Source organism: Symphodus melops, assembly GCF_947650265.1.
Source record: "Symphodus melops genome assembly, chromosome: 18".
In the NCBI taxonomy this organism is placed as follows: domain Eukaryota; kingdom Metazoa; phylum Chordata; class Actinopteri; order Labriformes; family Labridae; genus Symphodus; species Symphodus melops.
The window spans coordinates 3,161,097-3,185,493 of NC_136708.1; the positions used below are offsets into that span (position 1 = coordinate 3,161,097).

The window sequence follows — 24,397 nt, forward strand, 5'->3', positions numbered from 1 at the left end:
GTTAATTAAACCCAGATGACACTTCTCCTCCTCACAGGACACACTGACGTTCAAGGCTGGGAAAACATTTGCATTCGCAGATGTGTAAATAAACGGAATTCATTGTTGTGGAATAAAGACACTTGGGCAAACTGAGCACTCGCTGAGGTGCGTGGACGCTAACAACTATTCATCCTGAGCATCCTACTGTTTCAAACACAGCCTTTGTCATGCAGATGAGGTGAACACTGAGGTCACACGCCCTGCTCCTCTTCATCCAGTCTTTCTTATGTGACAGAACATCTCCTTTAAACTGCAAGGACACCCTAATTACATGACAGTTAAGAACATATCTTTAAAGTTTTAAAATGTAAAAAAAAAAAAAAAAAGCAAAGAATCCTTTTCACCAAGAGGATTTATGCAAGCTGAGTCAAATAATCAGGGTAAATGGTGGTCCGAATAAAAACGATCAAATGATTAAATACTTTGATAGAAAACAGAAGAAAACAACACGTGTTGTTCTGGAAGCTTCTTAAAGCTGCAAAGGAAGAATATAGTCATCAAAATAAAACTGAGCAAAGTTAGCACGCACATTTAAAAATGATAAAACTACTGTGTACCTGATGTGGAAAAAATAGAGATTTTTTTGGACATTTATGTGACTGATTTGAAGTCTTCATAGATTTACGTGACTGTGACGTAATTAAGTAAGTGGACAGAAGCTTGCAGGACATTGAATAAAATAACATGTTTTTAATTAACACGTGTAATCTTTGATTTATTAACAAAACTATATATTTTCTTTTGTGGATATTTCATATCAAAAACTGTTTGTTTTTTTTACTTTGCTTCATATGCCACAGGTGTTGAGAAGGGATGAGACCGTGAATGCAACACTGAGCTCCTTCCTCTCTACTTTCCTGGCGTGCAGAATCTCTCAAAGCAAAATATAAAAGTTAATACAAGGCACGCTCACCACGAGGCAGCTCCGTGTAGCTTTATTATAACGTAATAAATTATTTCAGTGTTATTAACAGTCAGGACACGTAACCCCACTCTGCCTCCTCGAGGAGTTTCTGGACATTTCTTTCTCATATTCAGATTAGTTTGAAGGTGGAGGAAAATTCCTATGACGCAAGTCTTTTTGCAGTTCGTGATATCTGTAACTAAAGCCAGAGTAATCACACTACTCCCGTGACGTTACCAAGCATCGCTGATATATAGGAGCGCGTGCGGGGTGGACCAGACCAGGCAGGACACGAGGGAGAGCAGAGACGCATCTACTGCAGAGGCTGAGCGCGCGGACAGCTTTTTGGTTTTACGCACGCACTCACGCACTCACTATGGACTAATGCTAAGCTCTGAGGAAGGAAGCAGTGCGTGAAACAAAGCTGCTGATCGAGCATCAGACCTTTACGCTGTTTTCTTTTTTTGTTTACAGTTTATTGTAAACTTATTTAAAGGTTCACCGAAGCTAATTGCGTCGAACAGAAAAAGGTTTTGGCACCATGAAGTTGCTGCTTTTCCCTGTTTTAATGGCTTTTGTCGCCGTCGCTCAAGTTTTTTGCGAGGACCCAAAAGAAGAGGCTGACTACTGGACGAGCAGTAATCAGATTCAGGTAGTCATGCAGACGTGTCTTTGTTTTATTAGTTGATTAACCTTTCACACATTCTACTTTGAAGCTCAAATAAATGTTTGTTTCTGTTATTCTGGTTGAAATGTGCATAAACATGCACCTACATTTGTTTGATTCCAAAAATGACAGAGCACAGGGGGGTGTTCGGGGGATTTAAATGTTCTTTGGAGTTTATAAATAATCCCTGTATCAGATTGGACAGCATGCTTACTCACCTCCTCGTGCGCACTTTCTGCAGGTTAAGTGGGTACAAATGAGGAGATCGTGAAGAAGAATATTTGATGAACAGATTTTTATTAACCCTTGCTTTATATTTGTAATCGTTCTTGCTCCTCTCTAATAGCCATTGCATAAAGAAAGCTTTATTTGTGTCACTACATTTGATTCTGCCATTAATGGATGTCATGAGAGATTTTAGTGAAGTCCTTTTGCAGATTGGGAACATTTTTTCCAAACTGATTTATTTTTGAAAACGTTTGAAAAGACCAGTGCAGCTGTACACTTTGTGTCCTGTGAACTCTGAGTATTGCACCTCAGATAAATGATCAATGATCAATCTACTAATCCCTTAAGAGTCAACCATCGTCCTGCAGGTGGATCACGTCATCCTCAATCTTCCGAAGACTAGAAATGAACAGACGCAGTTACATTCAGTCCTATGGAGGAGTATCAGTGCCACGTATGGAAGTTTGCTTTTAATTCATGTTTGAGGAAAAAACCCCAAAAAACAGGATGATCTTTGTTACACTTTGAGGACGAAGGTTCAAAGTCAGGAATAAAGATTGGGAATCGTTTTGGTCAATTCTTAACAAGAACAAGAAGAAAATCAGATGATAGAAATAAAGTTTGAAAACATCAAGAAAAAAAGTTAAAATATTTAGAAGAAGGTTATAACAGTTTGAGAAGGCAAAAATTAAAGGAATGAAGTCAAAATGTCAGGGATGAAGTCCCACAATGTAAGACGTAAAAATGATCAAATAAAGCATTGATCAAATGTCCGGAATAATTGGAGATGTTCTCATTAAATCACACTTACAGTGTCGATTTTATACCAAATACATCAAAGCAGAGAGATAGTTTAACATTTGTCTTTATTCTCAGAATTCCTCTGATTCTTTCTTTCCCCTCATTGTCCTCCGTACATTTCTGCATCTCTCGACCACAACACAGATTTTTAAACCTCAACGAGTTGCTTTCCTGGTTAAAAAAAGAATGAAATATTGTAATAAAGTCGCCCAATGAGAGTTCAAACGGACCCTCTTTGTTTCTGCCCATCATTGAGAAGTACTCTCCCTCCCATGATGCCTCATTTCCCAAAAAAAAAAAAAAAGATTTGCAGACAGTCCTCTGACGCTTCTGTGTCTGAACTGAACCTTTAAAAAACGGAACTGCATGACTTTCTCACATAGATTAAACCTTGAAACATCATTTAAAAATTCCTCATCTATATTTTATTGTCATTCTCAAAGCTCCTCCATGAAACCCAGACACCGGCTGAACGCAGATATGTTCATTCTCTAAGAGGCTACTAAGTACAGGATGATTCTGGTAAAGTTTGATTTGTCTCACAGAGAGCTGAAATGATCTCCTCCTGCTCAAAGAAAAAAAAACGTCTCGAGTCATGAAGATGGAGACGAGTGCCAGGCGACCGGAGCAGCCGGCCAATCTGGAAATCAAATAAACCCCTGAGTGCTCAGTGAAGCCCCAACAATCTGCATTGACATGAAAGGCACGTCTTGAGTTTGACATCGTGATCTGGAGATCAGCCATCAGCCTCAAACTAAAGGCCTGAAAGCTGGAAGCTTTTCTGCAGATGAACGAGCCGGCGGTAAATCATTACAGCTCGGTGTGAGGACGTTAGTGGCCCCCCCAGGAACACATCGCAGTCAGACTAATGCACACTGAGGAAATATTTCCTGAGATTGAAATAGAAACGCTGTAATGAAAAATCAGGATTCAAGCCTTTTATGTTCCTCTGTGTGCAGGAGAGAAGGGGAAAGACGAGGGTGAAATTATACTCTATATGTACATTAATACAAAAACAGATCGTTTTATTTTGAAATTAGGAAACCTTTTTGTTTACAAGTTATTGCTTTATGTTATTCCCTAATGTCACTTTTAAAAGATGTTTATATAGTTTGGTTAAAACCTTTATTACAGCCTGAAACAAACCTTCAAATGTGAGTTCATTTCATGCAAGTTCAATATATTTCCTTGTTTTAGAGCGAAGAAAGAATTTTAGAGTCAAATGTTTAAAAAATGTTATTCAATGATTTGTATTCAGAGAATGGAGGTGAAGTGTAAGTGTGTGTTAATATAACTGCAAATGAGAGGGAGAAATGTAATTACACATTAAAAGGTGGCTTTCCACAATAAGACAGCGCTTCATTTTGCTGGTAAATGACCTTTAATTAAACACGTCTGTGATCTCTACCTTTCAGGACGGCTGGTTTCCCAACGACCCATTAAGAGAAATCCTCCAGAGGATGACGAGAAAGCCACGGCCACATCAGTTCATCGGCCTGATGGGGAAACGCTCGATGGGTGAGACGTCGCTCTCTGTGATCTCTGTTTGCTTTTCATTTTGCAGCTTTAGACCTGATTCCTTTTTTTTTACGTGTCACCTTTTCTTTCCCCTCCCACAGGAAACACACAGATCACCCACAAAAGTGAGTATCACGTCCTGTTTGCAAGTCATTATTTAAATGTCCATGTAGTCTCTGCTACGTGAAGATGAGATCATTGGTATGAACTGCAGGATTAGCTAATTAACTAAAGTGATTCTATAATCACGTACGCATGCAGATGACCTCATTCTGCTTGTTTCTGCTCATGAAATCCACCTGTGTGTTCATGACGTAAATCAATGTTATGATTCCCCCCATTAAAAAAAAAAAGAATTAAAAAAACATGGTTTTATCGTAGTTGAGGTCAGTACGTTTTTTTGGTTCTGTAATAAAACTGAGACCGGTCGATTGATGGGTCAGCCGATAATACGCCGATATTTGCATATCAAGTGAATAGTGTTTCATCGCACCCACCTGTCATTCACATCAGCTACGACTTTAGGGGTTCGTGGAGTCAGTCTCAAGTGGACACTCGATGAACTGCAGGATTTTGCACGTAGCCGCGTAGCTGACTTGATTGACAGGTGAACGTGATATACTGAAGAGTTTAAACCCCGCCTCAGCTCCAGCTCTCAGCCTGTCATTAGGTTGACTAAAAGTTAGGCTAAGTCAGCATTTCCAGTATGGCGGCTGCTGTCAATGAGCCTCTGGCGCCCCCTTCAGGAACAGATGGCGGGTGTCACTCAGCCTTGGTTAGTTAATATTTACAGTCTGTGATCTGACGTCCAGTCAACAAACTTCTATATTCTCTGATTGAAGACAGACCTGGCAAAGCTTGACTTTTGACCCCTCTGCATCAGTGTGTTATTTTTGGTTAATTCAGTAAATACAAATACAATACGATACAAATAAATTCAGTAAATATAAATAAATCACAGGAAGATTGAAGTTAAAAAGTTTTTTTTTCAGGTTTTTAGTCAGCTAATTTTATGGCTTAAACCTCATTGAATTAAAAAAATAAAAATAAATCTTGTGTGGACATTTTTGTGTGGAGTGTGATATCTCCCTTAAAGGCAAGTTACCTAACCCCCCCCCCCCCCAAAAAAAAAAAAAAAAAAAAAAACTGAGAACATAATGTCAATGTTAACATCAGTTCCCTCCTGCCTCTCCATCTTTCACTCATAATAAATTTAATATAAAAACAGTTAAATTACCTCAAAGGCTTTGTTGCAAAGACTAATGAATACTGACAACGACCTGTTGCTCTTTATCATAATACGAAGACTTTAAGGTCAAACATACGAGACGAGCCTGTTTGCATTTACGTCACATGAACCCTCCCGTCTGCCTCATTTGAATCTCTCAACATGTTTGACGTTAAAGGTGGTAGGAAACCAAACGAGCGTGGAGCCTGACCTCCAGCTGTTTGAGGGGGAATGAGGTATATTTATCCCAGAGCACCTTTCGGCTCGGCTCCAAAAAGACCGAAAACACTGGAGGCGAATCCTCTCATATGTACGTTTATAGTGGAAAAGAATCCACACGGTTTAATTAATTGACTTCTCCGCAGATTATTTCATTGGGGTTTTTTTTGTGCTTTTCTTTAACACATTAATTCGTGGGTGAAGAATGAAGGAGGTCTGGAGCAGACGTCTGTGTGGGACAAAGAGAGGGGAGATAAAGAGCACAGAGGAGAGAAAAGGAATGAAGAGGAGGAGGAGGAGGAGGAGGGGATTTAAGCTTTTTTCTCTGTCGGGGTTTTTTTTTTTTTTCAAGTCTAAATTAGTCTCCCACTCAGTGATGCAACATGGCGCAGAATGAGCGAGTACACATCTCATTTATTCCTCGTATGCAGGCATGACCATAAGTCAGTCATCATTAGAGGGAGGGGGATCAATGCCCCAAGGACATGTAAGAGTTAAATTGGATTGTTTATGCTTGTGATGGATGGAAAGTGCCGTGTTTTCACTCCGACATGGCGAAGTGTGAGAGACGATATTTAGTCGTGAGCAACACGGGGGACGTTTTATATTTCTGCCGAAGTCTCATCAGTCTAATGCAAAGATTGACGTTGTAAATGTCACATAATCCCTCAGGGTTCGATAAGTTTTATAAACCCCCCCCCCCCCCCCCCCCCCATTCAATAGCGCCCCTCCTCTTCTCCTGATCATATTACAGTCCATTACTGTGATTGACAGGCGCCGCTGTAGGACCGTGAAGCAATCACATCAAATTGTCGTAGTAACAAAGACAAAGTCTGACAACCTGAATCACTTTCCAACCAAAAACACCTCCTGAAGAAATCGTCAAAATATTTACATTTTTTGATACTTATTGAAACAGTTTTTAAATGCTATAATCTGTTATTTCAAACTATCTTAAACTAGGCTAATAAGATTATTATTAGCCTATTATTATTATTATTATTTTAGTGTTATAAAGGTGTAAAAGTGATCTTAATGTCTCTTTAAAAACACAAAGCTGACGAGGTGTCTAAATTGCATTGGCAACATGTGGACACCAAAATGTTGCCAACGTATTTGTTTGCTTCCAATTTTTTGTCGATCAAAAAAAACAAGATCTTCCTTCATTTAGAGCCTAGTGGCTCCTCCTCTCTAGAGTGGATGCTCACACAGGTCAGCATGTGGAGGACACTGTAGCTTCAGTGTTTAGCCAGCTCTGCATGTGGTGGACACTGTAGCTTCAGTGTTTAGCCAGCTCTGCATGTGGTGGACACTGTAGCTTCAGTGTTTAGCCAGCTCTGCATGCGGTGGACACTGTAGCTTCAGTGTTTAGCCAGCTCTGCATGTAGAGACACTGTAGCTTCAGTGTTTAGCCAGCTCTGCATGTGGTGGACACTGTAGCTTCAGTGTTTAGCCAGCTCTGCATGCGGTGGACACTGTAGCTTCAGTGTTTAGCCAGCTCTGCATGTGGTGGACACTGTAGCTTCAGTGTTTAGCCAGCTCTGCATGTGGTGGACACTGTAGCTTCAGTGTTTAGCCAGCTCTGCATGGGTCTGTAAAGCTTTCTGCGTTCTAACCTCTCTCCATGTTTCAAAATCATCTCCAACATTGATCCTAGTTTGAGCAGCTTTCTGCTGCTGGAGCTTATTAGAAACATGCAGAGGCTTTTTAGCTCGGGTACAATCACTTCTATCTGAAGCAGTTCCACTGCCCGCTTCCATCGCTGCAACACCTGTTGACCTGATAACTGCTCTCATATCTGGCAAACCCAGGGGCGTCCAAAACGGCCCTCAAAGCCCCGCCTACCTTCTCTGGTCCAAACAAATCCAGAGCATTCAGGAGCAGAATCTAAAGTTAGAAGTTCCTTCATGTCTGATCAGAGAGGAAGAGAGCGTCATCATTTCACTCAGTGGATATCTTACAGATTGGACCTTTAGAGAATTAGAGGATCGCTACAGAGGTCAAACGTTGTTAAACTGGATTTTTTTTTAAAAAGAAACATCGCTGTGACACGACTCACTTCAAAGACAACGATATTGACTTTACTGTAACTTTATTGCTCGCAATGAAGTTACAACAAAGCCTTTTTTTAATGTGTCACAGATTCTGGTTTTAATCTTTCAAGGTGTGTTCCTGTGTTCCTGTTCCTGGTGTGACTTTATCGGTCAGTAATTTTAAGCAACTTTAACTGAATCATCTTCAAACCAGAGACAAAAAAAATCTCTTTATGCCCCCAAATTCTCCGTCCACTGAGACAGACTCCCTCGTGGTTCTTCCTGTGTTTAGGGGTTGCAATAAGGCTGAGTTTCACCCCCGAGCTGTGGTCACAGACATAAAATGACTCTCACTCTGTTTTGTTGACAGTGAACTGAATGAGCAGTTTTAAATAAAGTTTTCTCTTCAAAGGGCACAAAGTCAACTCGTTTGTCGGTCTGATGGGGAAAAGGAGCCAAGAGGAGCCAGGTACATTTAACACAGCTGTACAATAAGTGAACGTGCTGCATCATGAGCTCTAAATCAAAGGTGTGTTTGTCTTTGTCCAGAGTCCTACGAGTGGAACACGTTACAGACGTACAACAGACGCCGCTAGACCGTGAGCTCTCCTCCGCCTGCTCCTCTTCTCGCACCTCCTCGTCTGCAGGAGGGGGGAGGAGAGGAGTCACCGTCGCTGGTTTTGTTTTGGGTTTTTTTTCCTCCAAACTGTGTGTAGCTGTTAGTCGAATAATAATAAAAAAAGATTCTGTTTCCACTTTGTAGTGAAGTAGCCGTGCTGTACCTGTGCCAGTTTTCCTTCATGGAAGCAGGGAGTAGATGGTGGTGGACGGAGGTGAAATGTTCTGTTTTTTTTTGTTTTTTTTAAACCATCAGCTTCAAGGTTAATGTTGTGGACCATCAAAGCACGGCGACGCCCCGGGGTTCGCTGAAGATTGCACTGCCAAAGTCACTGTATAGTGCCTCATTTCTGTTTAATTGCTACTGATTGTTCTTTAAAACACGACACACCGGGACGAGTTTTCATTTAGAGCCGTCATGTTCTCCGGCGTTCAGACAGAATACCTGTGTGTGTGATAGTGCTTTGACAAACATTAAAATTATTTTCTTTACTGGTTCAACTTCTGCTTGCAATGTCTTCAATTCATTAATCGGAGGGTCTTTAAAGGTGAGGACATGGCGCCCTCTGGTGGACAACAGAGGTACTGCATAACGCACACACTTGGAAGAAAACACATTTTCAGTGGCAAGAGAGAGAGAGGGTTTATTTCAGACAAAACTGGGAAAATATTAAGAAAGAAACAGACAATGACAATGTCAGGAGGGAGACAGGATGAGGTAACAGCCTTGTTCTAACTTCATGGTAGCTTACAATGTTCAGCGTGTCCTCACAGTGTCACAGTTCTGTTTTTTTCTGGGGTTTAAAGAACAGAGTCAACAAGTTATGAAAATGCTTGAGTAGATTTTCTTCAGCCCACCTGGGAGGACAAAAGGCTGCAGTGTAATCCTTCCAGGTGAAAGACCCCTTACATGTTCAGAGTCCTCGACACTAACAGGCTCAGATATCTGAAAACGTTACAGAAAGGATTCCCACAGAGACTGAAGACGATTTTTAAAAACATCTTTACAACAGACTCCACTGATGACTGACGTCTCAAACTGTTGTGTTTTTTATGGTTTTGTGTTTAACACAAACATGATCATGGATACATGAATTATTGACCCCGAGTCCAGCTCGCGTTTTTTTCCATCGAGTGCCATCATCTTTTTTCAATTGTACAAAACGCAAAGTATGCAACGCTCACACTTTTCTTTTTCTTTTTTCTTAGATAAAATTTGTCAATGAGGTGACTTTGCCTTCTGGTGAAATTCTCATTTTAATATATAACATGATTTGCAGAATCATTAGATGGCAGTTTAGCGCCCTCTGTAGTCTCATCCTTTGAATACTCCAACATGTGGTAACCTCATGTTACCACATGAGGTCATGCAGGGCCTCCTGCATTATAACACTACAGGAGAGCTTTAAAGTGAGGATCAGCATTAAAAGTCAACTTTCATCTTATCTCTGTGTGGATCCTTTCCGTTCTGCTTTCAGACACTTTAACTATTAAACGCAGGCGTCATTTAGACGCTGCTGGGCGGAGCCTTCTCCTGAAACATTTTGGACCTGCAGGTCGTTCAGACTCCAAAGACGTCGACGTTTGTAAATGCATCAATGTTCCTTCAATGATCTGCAGGTTTCTCTCGCACAGCTGGATCAAATATTCATGTGATTATTGTTTGAACTGTTGACGACACTCAAAGGAACTTCTGATTTAAGGAGCTTTAATGTTGACAAACGTCCTGGCACCCTGTGTCTCCCTTCAACACTATGTAACCTACACTCACACATCTGTTTGCATAGACAGTCCTACCTAAAGAACGCTGAGTGAAAAACCAGCACAGACGGGGTTAATGAGTGTGAGTCACTTCTGGAAACTCGTCCTGCACACTACTTGCATAAAAGCCTCGCCTCCACGCCGGAGCTGCAGCCGTTTTGGCGTTAGCCGTTTGAGGTTAAAACATCGTACAAAACAGAGAAAATCAGATTTGAACTATGTAACGCAGACAGGTCCAACGGTCAGATCGAAGCTGATAAACGTCCAATCATCTCCAAGTCCCCAGCTAACACTCCCTCTAACCCGACATCAGGTTCCTCCTCTTCAGTCTGAACGTATTTCCTCCTCTGTCACACGTCGATGGAGTTTGTCAGAGGATCTTTAAAGTTTGATTCTTCTGACGGGGACACGCAGGTTTTTAAATGATGCTCGGCGTGGCATCTTTTAAACGTGCACTCTGCACTCAACGCAGTCAAGTGGAAACACTGTTTGAGTATTATTGGTTCTACTTTAACAGACTTGTCCTGCGGCTCCTCCTGAAGCCTGATATCCAAATCAGTGTTTCACAGTCAGACAGGTCGACAACAGACTGAAGAAAGAGGCCAACTAAACCCAATATAAGATGTTCTTATAGCAGATGTGACTTCATCACTGTGTGTGTAAATGTGTGTGCATGTGTGCGTGCGTGTGTGCATGAGTGTGTTTGCATGTGTGTGTGTGTGCATGTGTGTGTTTGCATGTGTGTGTGTGTGCATGTGTGTGTTTGCATGAGTGTGTGTGTGTGTGCGCATGAGTGTGTGTGTGCATGAGTGTGTTTGCATGTGTGTGTGTGCATGTGTGTTTGCATGAGTGTGTGTGTGTGTGTGTGTGTGTGCATGAGTGTGTGCATGTGTGTGTGCATGTGTGTGTGCATGTGTGCATGAGTGTGTGCATGTGTGTGTGTGTGCATGTGTGCATGAGTGTGTGCATGTGTGTGTGCGTGTGTGTGTATGAGTGTGTGCATGTGTGTGTGTGTGCATGAGTGTGTGCATGTGTGCGTTTGCATGTGTGTGTGTGTGTGTGTGTGCGTGCGTGTGTGTGTGTGCGTGCGTGCGTGTGTAGCTCCTTCATGAGCTCACAGACTGGGAGAAGGATATTACAAACGTGTACAAAGACGAGGTGACAGCTGAGCTGAGTCTTCAGTGAAAGACGGCGTCAGAATCAGGACTGTTTCTGACTTTATCCTTCCAAAGTTACCAACGTTTTATTTTACTCTGTAAAAAGTGTTTTTGTTGTCAGATGTTAAGATTGAAAGTCTTTTGTTTCATTCTTTCCAAACGTAGATGAAGAAGTCAGCGGGTACGTCTCATATGAAAGGTTTGGGGATTATAAAGTGTCTTCTTGCACCTTTTGCATTTTTTATTTTAAATCGGGGGAAATTGTTGATCGCAGATCCAAATCAAATAGAACAACTCCCCAAACAGAGAGGCTGATGTTTTAGGTTAAGTCCGACAAACTCCATCGCAGTGTGACAAACTGTTTATCTTTTATGACAACTGATCCCAAAGTCCCCGAGCTGATCTGAGATCAGAGCGAAGTATGACACATGTAGAAGGCGTGTGGAGGACCTAACAGACGGACTGACGCCCGCCCTTCATTCGTCTTTGTCCGGTTTGTAGATGGACAGGGTCCGGGCTGACGGGTCGGTGGCGTTGGTCCAGCGCGGCATCCAGTAATGTGGCAGCCAATCGGCGCGGCCGGGGAAGCGCTTCTCAAACACCTGTCTGTAGTAGTAGGCCTCTTTGGAGCGCGGAGGGTTGTGAGGGAACGTCTTGTGAGCCCGCTCCATCTGATCGTCGTTGACCTAAGAGAAGAGAGGAGGCGGGGCAGACGCTCGTCTGTTTCTGTGTTCACACGAGTGTGTCGGAAAACATGCAGAGTCTGGAGAAGACTGCACAAACACTTTGACAACAATCCGTCGAATCAGCATCTCCTGAACTTTTTCAAACTGAACTCAAAAAACCTTCAAACCATCCTGAAATGAAAACGTAAAAAACAAAAAAAATATTTTTAAGAGTTTCTTTCTTTTTACTCAAGTAAACTAAGTTACTTTTTTTAGGCCTGAATCTATTTTAATTTAAAGTAAAGATAATTCTAATCACAATGCAGTGTTTTCTTTCAAATCTGTTTTTCTCTCGGCTGCAGGCTGAGCTGCTACAAACTGGTTTTTGAAGTCAGGATTCTTAAAAGGCAGGAGGAGCTGCACATGTGAAGGCAACCAGCTGCCTCCTCAGACCGTCATTTCATGCCTTCTGAGATCCCGCCCCCTCCCATCCGACAGGGATCATCTTCCATTATGAGGTTAAAATGCTAATTCAGAATGCAGCAGGATTTCATCCGGAGAATCCTGCTGGATCGAACGTCTGAAGGCGATCGCTGCGATCTCTGTGCACGTAATAAACTGCTGCACTATGTTTCCTGTTCGTCAGTTTGTCTCTTTTTGTTGACATGAAGCATTCATATAAAAGGCAGATATTCCCATTACAGCATCATAAGGACTCCGTTACTTCTTCTTTATTTATTTTTGCATCATGTCTTGCGTCAGGAGAACCCACCGTCAACTGTACCGTCATCCTCCTGTTGAATTTTTTCCGTGCGGGGCGACACAGCAGGAAACTGCTCCGATATGTTTGTTTGTTCGCCATCATGAAAGTATCGAACTAAATTTGGATGCTTCAGCCTCTGTTGCTTCGTTCCCATCGTCCGCATCATCTCGTCCCCTGAGATCCCGCCCCCTCCGCTCTGACAGGTTTAGACTTCAGTGGCAGTCTACCTTGCATGTGTGTGAATATGTGGAAGCACCTACCATCGACTCGAGGTGCTCTTGCAGGCAGGTGTACCAGGACTTCTTCACGGACATGATGCCATCGCTGAAGGCCTCTTTACGCCTCCACAGGATCTCATCGGGGATCAGGTTGAGACCTTTGAAGGAGTCCCTCAGTAGATGTTTCTCCACTCCGTGCTGCAAACAAACAGGAGCGCACAGCACGGCCGTTACAAAGCAAAGATCACACCCAGCGTGGACACAAACACAAACACAGGTTTGAGGTGATCAGCTGACCTTAGGAGTCTTCATGTCGTCGGGCAGAGAGAGGAAGTACGCTGTGAGTCTGTGATCCAGGAAAGGCACTCTGAGCTCCAGACTGAGACACAAACAAACATCAGGTCATTTTCAGTCACATTCTGTCGGGGTTTTTGGTTGTTTCTAGTCGAGGTGCTGGATTTAAATATGAGGAAGGAGGAAATAATCACAGGGAGGCGAAACTCCAAACGGATAAAGCTTATTTCCAAATGTGGGTGAACCTTCAGCCGGCTTCCTGTTGGACAGGTAGTTGTGTTAGCTTGTGTTAGCTTGTGTTAGCGTGCAGTAAACATACACACTCAGCTGCAGTGAGTGTTCGTTCTTGAGGACGGGCTCAGTTTAAATGTTTGTCTTCACCGACTTGGCCGTTAAAATGGGATACTTCACCTATTTACATGAAGCTGTGTATCATTAGAAACATGGTAGTAGTGTTGAATGGTCGTGAGTCCAGCCCTCATTTTGCCCTGAGACGAGAAAAATATGTTTTTCTTTGCCTGGAAGTTTTCTTCATGTGATGCAAAAAGCGTCATATTGCATCACATGAAGAAAACTTCCAGGCAAAGAAAAACATATTTTTCTCGTCTCAGGGCAAAATGAGGCTGTCGGTGAATGAAAGCATGAAGGTGTTACCCGTGTGCAGCGGTGGTGCGATCAGCTCGGAGGACATCGAACAGGTAGAGCTCCTTCATCAGACGGACGCTGTCCTCTGCAGCAGCCGAGGGCGTCGGTGCCTGCAGGAGGAACGTGCAGCCTTTACATTCAAACCCGTCTGCACCTGACCTCGGAGGTCAAACCTCACACAGGACGCACGCCGCTCCTCGTTATTAATGCGTAGAAAAAATATCTGATCAAACATGGTGAAACTCTGCTAAACTGTTCAATTCAGATCCAGGTCATTTAGCTTCTTATTTGCAGTGTGGTTGGATTAAGGAGTGTTTTTTAAATTCTTTCAAGAATTTTAACTAAAAATAAATAAAATTCACAAATAACATTTTTACATCTGTCCAAAGTGATTCCTTTGAGGCCCCGACTTCGAAGAATCAGAAGATTTTTAACCCGTGGCCTCATTCAGATGGCATATTTTGTTATTTTTCTATTTTTTAAGCTTTTGAGGGCTGAAAAATATTCCTAAAATAGAAAATGTTCAGTAAATTTATTTTTCTCTTTTTTTTTTTTTTTTTTAACAGCTTTGACTATTATTCCACATCTTTTGTTAACTATGAAAATGAACATTTTGCATAAAGTTTGCAAACAAGCAAACTGTTGTTTAACCATTTAATAACCTGAGCTGAATACAGAAAGCTTTTACAAAAAATAACCATCTTAAAGACCTAATTCTGAGAAAAACAAATCAAAGTATTAAAAAAGTATTAAAAGATTAAAAGTATTTTTTGTCTTTTTATGAAAGGGGTCAAAGCCTTACTATTTAAAACAAATTACAACAAAATAGTTTCTCATTGCAATTAGTTATGGTGTGTTTACGTTACTCATTGAAGAAATCAAAATACAAAAAGTTTCTTACAATATTACTTAAAATATTTAAAAAATAATAAAACCCTGTGATTTGCAAGCAACAACTTTGGCCCTCAATAAAAACAAAGTTTGGACACCCCTGATCAAAAGGGTGTGCAGCTGTTTTTGATGTTTTCACTGTGAGTCAACGTGACGGCTCGTTTTCTTTCAAACTCCTGGAGGACTCACTTTGTGGAAGTAGATGTATCCCTGAGTCAGCTCGTCGGCTCCCTCTCCAGAGAAGATCACCACACTGTCCGACTTCTCCCTGATGTACTTGGAGACCAGGTACATTCCTGCAGAGAGAGCGAGAGAGAGAGAGGGAGAGAGAGAGAGAGAGAGAGAGAGAGAGTGAGAGAGAGAGAGTGAGAGAGAGAGAGAGAGCGAGAGAGAGAGAGTGAGGGAGAGAGAGAGAGAGCGAGAGGTTTCATTACACAGGAGAAGCGCACACAACATTTCTTAGCATGAATTTAAAGGAGCCTTAGAGAGAGCTCCAGTCAGAGTTTGATTTGATGACTGAAGCATCGAGTTCATGATGTTGATATTTACATCAATAAAAATGTTTCTTCTGTGAAGAACAATCTGCTCTAAATTTCAGGTGATGAGCACGTTTATTAGCGTGTGATCACATCGTTTGGCGTTTTTTAAATCTTTATGAGACGCAGAGAAGACTTGAAAGATGTCAGCTGCTGCTTTCTCTCACAACCTGAAGATCAATGGACGAGAAGATTCCAACAGAAGTGCCGTCTTCTCTGACAACGACGCAGCGACCACGAACTTTAGATTCTAGTCCTGAACGGGTTTTAGACCAGAGAAGGTGGAGTCTGAGATATCGGCTGTAAGAGTTCTTTACATTCCTCCTTTGTTTCAATCGTGACTTCCAGGCCACAGGGACGACTCGGGGCACAGCAGACGTCCCACCCGTTGCCCCTGGCGACCTCTGAGCGTTAAACTAACACGACGGCAGAGAGTCAAAGCAGCCGGTCAGGAGGAAAGAGGAACGCATTCTGAACACATCAGTGAGCACATGCAGAAATATGAGGCACCCCAAGTTATGACTTCAGAACAATTCATTGACTTTAATCATCCCACCAGGTCAGGGCTCAGCTACCTTTTCAATTAACACCACGTTCATTGATGCAGCATTTAACCCTGAAGCGACAATCTGAGGGGGAGGGGCTTGTCACCAAGAGTTTGTTTGTTGTCTCCTTCTCCCGTAATCAGCCACAGTGGATTCTTTTATCGCTACCCGACGTCCTTCACAGCCACTCAGCCAACACTTCAGTGCTCCTGCAGGCTGACCACAGCAGCTCCAGACGTCTGCAGACTCCAATCATTACGTTCTCCTCCGGTCCTGACGTCAGCCTCGTACTCGTCTTCTGTCGATGATGATTGGCTGTCGCGTCGAGGCACCAAGCGAATTTCTCATTCATTTAAAGTATTCATCTATTCTTCCTCCATCACTGAATTTTTTTGACCCTGAACTTCTGTAGCGTTTTAAACGACCTACCTGCGTTTTTTTTTCTTCCACCTGTTTCTGTTGCACGCGTCACTCACCGACTGAGGCACGAATGGTGGTGATGTCATAGGTCTCCAGGTGAAAGATGACCTCCTCCACAACCCGGATCCCTTCTTCTGCCGTGAAGTTGACCTCGTGGTGCTCACTGCCGATGTGAGCAGCGACCTGACGAACAAAAAGGCGACACGCTAAGAACACATCACACACACTTCACTCTTCTTCTAAACTGGGAGAAGAACGCAGCCGGGTGGGAGGAGTCAGTCTGACCTTACGTGCAGCGATGATGTCTGGACTGCCCTCCGAGCCGATGGAAAACGTCTGAATAGGATACTGAACCTTCTCCTCTTTGGCCAGCTTCACCAGAGTAGCAGCCACCAGACTGGAGTCGAGACCACCTGGGGAGGGGGGGGGGGGGGGGGGGGGGGGGAGACAACAAAGAAAACTTAATGTCTCAGCCTCTCTTGCCCTTTGATGACTTCTGTCCTTCCAGTTCCAACTTTTGATACCACAGTCAAACTTACACTGGACCTCAGTAATGTCATTCATTGGTTACTGACGGGGGGGGGGGGGGGGTTTAGATGCCCAGGTCGGCCATTTTCATACTCACTAGCAAAGGAGTGATGCCGACTGGGAAAACTCAGGGGGCGGGGCTTATTCTATTTAAAGAGATACACACACCAAAACAGAGTGTTCTGAGAGAGCTGCTGCTGGATTCATGTTATATTTGGACCAAAGCTCAGAAACACATTGAAAAGGTGAAAAAGGGGGATAATAGGTCTTCTTTAACTCTGCTCTTCATGTGTAATTGTATGATATGGAGGTTAACATTTCATGTCTGGTTACAACCCTGACTGGTTGTCCTGCCAACAATAATTGCCCTGCAGACATAACCATGTTTCAGTTTGCCTCTGCGGTTAACTAGAGGTTGCCAAAAACATTTTGTTCTCTCTTCTGGGTCTGAACTTGTACATGTTGGGTCCAGCCAGGATGACAAAGGACTCTTTATCCCAGCAGACCTTGCAGGTACTCCCAGAATGCTTTGCCACACCTATATTATCAGAAAGACTAGTGTGAACGCCATCTGATACAAATCCGGTCTCTAGCTTCTGGTAGTGAAGTTAACTGTGCTCTGAGTTGTGCGTGATCTCCAGGCTGAGATTGAGCTTTCGAGGTGCGCTCTTTTCTCTCTCGCTCTCTCCCTTTACGCACTCACACACGCACCTTTCGGCAGACGCACACACATAGATATCTGTAGCTTTCCAGACGCTGCAGAAACGTAGATCAGGTAGAGACAGAGTTTGACTCCGTCTCTAGACAATAGACCAGGTTGGGAGACCTGTGTTCTGTGTCCGCCATCAAGTGACCATGCGTGGTCACGCTGCCATTTTGAGAGCTCTCTCTCTCTCTCTCTCTCATTATTGATTTATATTAATAATTAAGTAAACTTAATTATTAAATTTAATTTGACAACTAAATGTTACATCATAAAACCCAATCTAATCGTTGGTCAGGTATTCGCTCCTGAAAACATAATGGTGCCGCCCGTGTGAGGTCCCTACATACATGAACGTGCCTGTCTGCCTGTTTGCCTAAAGACATCAACAGACACTAAGTTCTGTCTTCAAGCATCGATGGCAGAATTTGAGATTACCTGACAGAAGACATCCGATTCTCCTGTGAGCCATGAGGCGTTTCCGCACAGCGTTCTCAAACAGGATTCTGATGTTGCTTTTCACCGTTTCCTCGTCCAAACCTGCGGGGAGAAATCCGTTTGTACGAGCCCTCGTGTACAGCACAAAGTAATATTCAAAGAGACAGTGTCATACTTGTAGGCAGTCTCTCCACCGTGTCGTAGACGGCGTGAGCGGGCTCCTTGGTGCAGCAGTGAAACTGGTCCATCTGAACGGACTGAACTTTGCCGTTCTGATTCAAATTGAAGACCTCGAAGTGTCCGGGGAGTAAAGGCGTGATGTTGGCGGGGGTGGTCATGGCGTGAGTTATGTCTGTAAGGCCTTTGAACAGAATGAATCAAGCTAAGCAGCTAAGAACACTTTTATCACAGGTGTTTAAAGGACGAGGGAAAATGAAGCCCGTTGTTACCTTTGGCCTCCGAGCAGACTGCTAAGAACCCGTCTTCTGTGAGGAGTTTGTACAAAGGCCGGACGCCGTACGTGTCTCTCCCAAGAAACACTTTTCTGTTGGCAGTGTCCAGCAGGACAAACGCAAAGACGCCGTCCAGGAGAGTCGCCATCTTCTGGATGCCGAAGCGGTCGTACAGATGGAGCAGGATCTCGCCGTCCACTTTGGTCTGGTGCTCGAACTCAAACTGCTTCTTCAGCTGAGAGAAACATTTCAAAACACAGAATGATCAAAGAAGTTCAAACTTCTCCGACATGAAGAGAGAAAAACAAAAAAAGACATCTGAGACCTTTGCAGTAACGCTGGGTGTAACCGTGTTGTGTTCATTACATGATAGATCATATTGTTGTTTGTAATTGTTTCATGAATGTTATGGTTTTGTGTAAAAAAAAATAAAAAATAAAAATAAAGGAGCGAGGTCAGTCTGCCAGATCAAATGTTCACAGAAGGATTGACTAAAATGTTTCAGGATTTATTCACAAGCAGCTTTCGTCTGTTTTTTCTTCTTTGCTGAATTTACACATCTCACCAATCGTGCCTCACCTTTATATGCAAACTAGCCGAGTCCGGAGACACCTGATTGGCTGGAGATGATTCTCCATTGAAAACAAACAAACATGTATCTGTGGATTGAGCCACGGCAAAGGGATTTAAATAATAACACACAAGAACAAATGCAGTGAAGTTCACGAACCACATTGAAAAGGTTTTTATATAAATGTCACGATATGGTTGAACCTTACTGAGACTCATCTGGCTGCATAAATCTCCCGTTCTGCACGAGATGGACTCCAGCGACTGTCAGCAGACGATCTGAGAGAACAGTCTTCTCTGCAGCTGCATTGAAACGTCAAGCCCACATGTCACACAAACTTTGCAGTTTATTCGCCATTTGTCGTGTTGGCACCGTGGTTCATCTAAATCTGTTAGTTTAGATGTGTTCTTGTTGCTTAAATTTAAAAAATTTGTTTTTTTATTTATTTATATCACTTCATGAAAACAGAGTGGCAAATGAATGACAGCACATCTGGTGAGTTTCAGAACGCTATCATTTGGCGTTTTCAAATAACAGATTTTGCAGGATGGACGGCACATTTTACCCTGAATTAGTCCGATGTTTTTTATTTTGCTGTGCTATTGGTTGCTGAGTGCCTGTGACTGGACAGACCAGATCACAAGTTTTTCTAAATAAAATCGATTCTTCTCCGTGCCCCTTCCTTCACACTCATTGTGATATATATATAATTTTTTTATTTTATTTATTTATTTATTTTAATCGAAATAACGGGCCAAACTTTTTCTCTCTCTGACAGTTTTTTGGGGTCTTGAGCTACGACAACAGTGTGAGTGCAGCAGCTTTGTGATGTGTGTGCTGTTCACATTCAGTGCTGCGTTTGGCAGCTGCTCCAAACTGTGAGATTTAAAGCAGGTGTTGGCAGCACGTTTAATCTTTAAGGCTGTTTGAACATGAACAGGTATGTCCTACAACACTGTTCACGTCTGCAAATTAAACTGCAACAAAAGATCTCGTCAGTACTCCAGATTTATTGACTCATCATTCAGTTTCTCAGCGCTGAAGCAGAAAATCCTTCTGTTGTCCAGCTCGAAGTCAAAAGCAAAAGAGTCTTCAGTTACAGTGAGAGAAAAGAAAAGCTGCAGAATCTTCACATTTAAAAAGCTCACTTCAACTTTTTGTACATTTATTTATTCTTTAAAAAGAAGTTCAATGATTAACGGATCATTATTTTATGTAAAACTTTCTGTTTTTTGAAAACTATATACTCTTTCAGAGACAACAAGCTGGACAAGCTTCCTTATATGATGTTGGAAGCTCCTCTTCATCATGTGTGTGAAGTGTGTTGTTGTGAATCCACTCTGATCCTTTGATAATGTCTATAAACCCCTCTATTTCAGCCCTGCTCAGAACAGGCTGTTTCTGTGTCTGTAGCTTTAAATATGTAAATTAGTGTTTGGCCACGCCCCCTCTCTGGTAGGGGACGTTGCCTGGTTTTCTCGCTCCATGTCTATTGTTTACGGTGAGAAGGCAGACTCAGAGGGCAGAACAAACACCTAGCTGTGGGAGTGTCACCCACCTGGGGGAGGGGCTACCGCCCTTTGTGATGTCATGAAGGGAAAATATCTAAACGGCCTGTTTGAGCACACATTTTCTGAAAAGTGGAGCAGGCAGAAGACAGATAAGATGGACTTTCTTGTCGTGGGGCGTTTTGTTTAGACTAGAGACATGTCAGAGGAACATGGTGAAGTGGATTTTGAATAGTGTGACCTTTAAAATAATAATCTATTGATGCCATTGTGTGTAAATACACAAGCGTGTGGAGACTGCTGGTAAAGAATCGCATCGACAAAATTTAAAAAAGTGTCTTATTAAATATATTTAAAAGTAAGAGCGAATAAGTTCGTATTTTCATTTAATGCTCGGACATGACCTTGAAGCAACTTTTCTCTTTCTTTTTCACCTCCGTCTCTTTTTTTTTCTTTTTTAATTTAATTGAACCTTGAAGCATCTTCCAAGTCCTTTGAAATAACCCGTTTTAGTCGAGCCTTTACCGTTTGATGGTTGTAAATCTCTCCGTTGTAGCACAGCCACAGGAAGGGAAACTTCTTGATGCGCAAGGGCTGCATGCCGTACAGCTGGTCCACGATAGCCAACCGGTGGAAGCCGAAACAGCAGTTGGTGAAGCCGTTGACGTTCTCAAAGCGGAAGGCGTCGGGGCCCCTGTGAGCGATCTTCATGGCGCTCGTGCACTGAACCGAAAGGCACTCATCGCTGCCGAACAAAGCCCAGATCCCACACATTTCACCGCTGAGGGAGAGAGAAAGACACTGGTTACAACACAGATTAGAGAGGCTTGTCAAACTGTTCTGTACACGACATACATTGTGGTTTATGATGATACAAAACAAGTTCAAACAGGGAATGTTGAAAAACAGCTGTTGCTTCAGCTGGCAGCCACAAACAGGTTCATAATGACTGCTGTAAAATCCCAGCAGGTAAATGGACTTGAGCTTGTTTAGCGTTTTTCAAGTCTTCTGCCGCAGGTCACATCGACATTGCCCCAAATGTTCCCAATGAAACAATGACTAGTAAAGGGTTTGTTTTCTTCATTTCATTATTCAGAAAAGAGCTCTTAAAACTAAAAGCATCTTGGACTGTTTTTATACAGTAATGTGTTGTTGTTGTTTAAAGTAGAAACTGATGTTTCTGGCCTTATTTATCACTCTCTTCAACAATGAAGGGATTTTTATTTTGCGGACCACAGGAGAAACTGCTCTCATGTTACAATGACAGGTCGGCATTTTGCGAACCCACAAAAAAGCCGTACCAGAAGTCAGTGCTACATCAAGCTTTCAACTGTGGTTATTTCAGCTGTTTGTTTGACAGCCGTGTGAAACACCAAGAGGACAAAGACCGACTCTGTTCTGTCCCTTCAGACAACACCTCGGTGGAGGATTTATTTCCCAGCACCTCAAAGACCCGTTTCTGTCCTGAAGCTGTGCCCTGCCTGTTTGGCATCTGAGGAAGAAAAGGGTGTAACCCAAACACACAGGGTTACATTACTAAAACATAAGCCAACCTGAGCCTAACTTAAATGTTTAACTCCACACAAATTCCCACTTTAATTGAACAAAACATTGAACATGACTTTCTGCATATCGCAGCATTAGTTTACTAAATGTTTAAATCTGACTCAAACAGTGAGCATAAAAACTAAATGAACTTGTTGGACAGACTTTAATCAATACATACATCATAATTAATCACACAGGTCTTATTATATGAAGAGCATCCAAAATCTTCATTGTTGGATGCATGAAAACTTGCATTTTATGTATTTTGACGTGTTAAGTTAATTTTCTTTTTCCTTAATGATAATCAAAAGAAATTATGCACATTTTGTAGTTTTGCATTACAGTGTAAAATATACAGTTTTAATAAATTCACTTTTTTTTTTTGGAAGGAATCTTGCAACCCCACCGGGGTCCCGAACCCCACTTTGGGGACCAAAGAACTGGACTCCTGATTTGGTATTCACAAAGTACAACTTCGCGATTAGGAAATAGAAAACTTACTGTGCATTTTTTACCTCTAGGTCATCTCAACTGCTCACATGCGTGGTTTCAATGGATCTCCATGTGCAGCCTCTCTTTTTTTTTTTTTTTTTGCTAGCGTCAAAGCCACATCATGCCGAATCCCGTTTGAAATCCGACGAATTGAACATTTATTCAACTGTGTGCAAAATGTAAAAAAGCTAACGATATAATTAAAGAGATCAAATATTTAATCACTTGATGTTGTTTGATTCGGCTACAATCAAGTTGTCATTTCATGTAAAATAAACACTCCAGTTTGGTCTTTTCCTCTCTTCATGCTCTCCCAGCTCATGGCGGTCCACGCCGGCTCGGACGAAGGATTCAGTCACGCTGAGCGGTCAAGTTAAAATACATTATTCATCTTCCTCCAAAATTATTTGCTGCTAGATGGCTCATACTGTAGCCGAATTATCAAAAAAAACATACTTATTTCAACCATTATGTTTTCCACGTGTATATATTGTTTAAAATTAAAACAATTTAAAGGGCAATCAAAAATAAGCTGTTTTTAAAGGAGATGTCGCTTTAAAACTCCATTTAAGTTAAAGTCACTATTTCTGTCCAGCCATTTAAAGTGTAAACAGAAGATTAACTCGGTGTTTTAATCCCAGTTGAGACACTCACCTGGTTTTGAAGATTATTCCTGCAGTAATAATAGTAGTTGAGGCAGTAACGATGCTCAGCGGATGTAATGATGCAACCGCACTGAATGCAACGCTGACCTCTCGTTCAAGTGTCCGCATAATAGGACCGTACATCCGGGATTGTCTCTTCAAAATAAGAGCGCACTCATTCAAAGCGGATAACTGAGAGACATAATGTGACATTAAAAAAATCCCTTTTACAGTGTTTTTGAACATATGCAGTATTTGGGTAACCTAAGTCTCTACAGACCCACAAAACGTGAAATAAATGACTTATGTTATCAAATAAAGAAATCGATTCTTATATAATCAAATAATAAAGACATCGATTCTTATATTATCAAATAATAAAGAAATCGATTCACTGTTCCAGTAAAACAAAAGCTTCAGATAGTTGCTGGTTCAAGCCGAGAAATGAAAAGTCTGGATCGAGAGCACTAATGTACACAGACTCATGATGAACAGCTGTCTATAGAAACTGTAGCCTATGAAAAGCTTGAACCGGTAATGGGGTATCTACTACATTCACAGCGTGCTGGAGAACTTTTTTTAACCATCCCTGGCATACATTTTAGCAGAAAAGAGCAACTGATTGATCCTCAAACAGCTTTCTTACATCTTTAGGAGAACTCTCAGTCTACTGGTTGTTTTTAAATCATACAGGTCCAACTCTCTCAGCGCTCTGCCAGAGCATCTTCAGCTCTAACGTTTAGGATATCTAAGCTGTATGTTATCAACCAGAGTCGGGAGGGGAAGCTGTAGAGACGGTGTGAAAAAAGCCAGCCAACTGTGATTTTAAATAAAACAGACGTGCACGCACATTTCTCTGCAGGTCCAAACAGAGGGAGGATAAACCAAAGCCCTGGATCCTTTCATCACTACACATCCAGTCAGCAGGCTGAACAGAACATCTTTGACAATACATAAAGTTTATGCATAAAATATTCACCGCTTTACCTGACAAAAGATCAACGATGAAGGTCAAACACGATGCTTCTGATCTGCCATCAATAGAAAACTGTCTGATCCAGATCTCCACACTAACAGGCCAAGGTCCAGCCCGTCACTTCACAACCTTTTAATACTTTTACCAGTCAGCCTGTACTTTGGACCATTATAAGTTGGTAAGGAGCAATCCCAACACCAATTGGTTTTAAAAAAATAAAAATAAAAAATAAACTTCTTGGAAGATGGTGTAAATGAAAAAGTTTTTAAAAGTGCAATAATAGTCCTACAAGTAGAACTCAAACATGTGGGTATGTTTGTTAGCACAACAATAAACCTGTGAAGAATAACTTACATCATGTGTTTGTTCGTTGTAATCAATCCA

General features: G+C 42.0%; 2 protein-coding genes across 2 annotated transcripts; one reads left to right on the plus strand and one right to left on the minus strand.

Moving 5' to 3' along the window:
* Positions 1 to 1,220: 1,220 nt before the first annotated feature.
* tac1 (tachykinin precursor 1) lies at positions 1,221 to 8,759 on the plus strand. Its single transcript, XM_079367904.1, has 5 exons — positions 1,221 to 1,598; positions 4,058 to 4,160; positions 4,262 to 4,285; positions 8,053 to 8,109; positions 8,190 to 8,759. The coding sequence occupies exons 1-5, from the start codon at positions 1,488 to 1,490 to the stop codon at positions 8,234 to 8,236; spliced, it is 342 nt and encodes a 113-aa protein (XP_079224030.1). The 5' UTR covers positions 1,221 to 1,487; the 3' UTR covers positions 8,237 to 8,759.
* Positions 4,172 to 23,186, minus strand: asns (asparagine synthetase). Its single transcript, XM_079367903.1, has 13 exons — positions 23,048 to 23,186; positions 20,879 to 21,134; positions 18,272 to 18,509; positions 17,998 to 18,183; positions 17,823 to 17,924; positions 16,439 to 16,566; positions 16,210 to 16,336; positions 14,842 to 14,948; positions 13,771 to 13,871; positions 13,120 to 13,201; positions 12,865 to 13,020; positions 11,272 to 11,862; positions 4,172 to 4,182 (listed from the first exon to the last, which is right to left on the minus strand). Exons 1-12 carry the CDS (start codon positions 23,179 to 23,181, stop codon positions 11,653 to 11,655), a joined length of 1,827 nt encoding a protein of 608 aa, XP_079224029.1. The 5' UTR covers positions 23,182 to 23,186; the 3' UTR covers positions 4,172 to 4,182; positions 11,272 to 11,652.
* Positions 23,187 to 24,397: the final 1,211 nt, after the last annotated feature.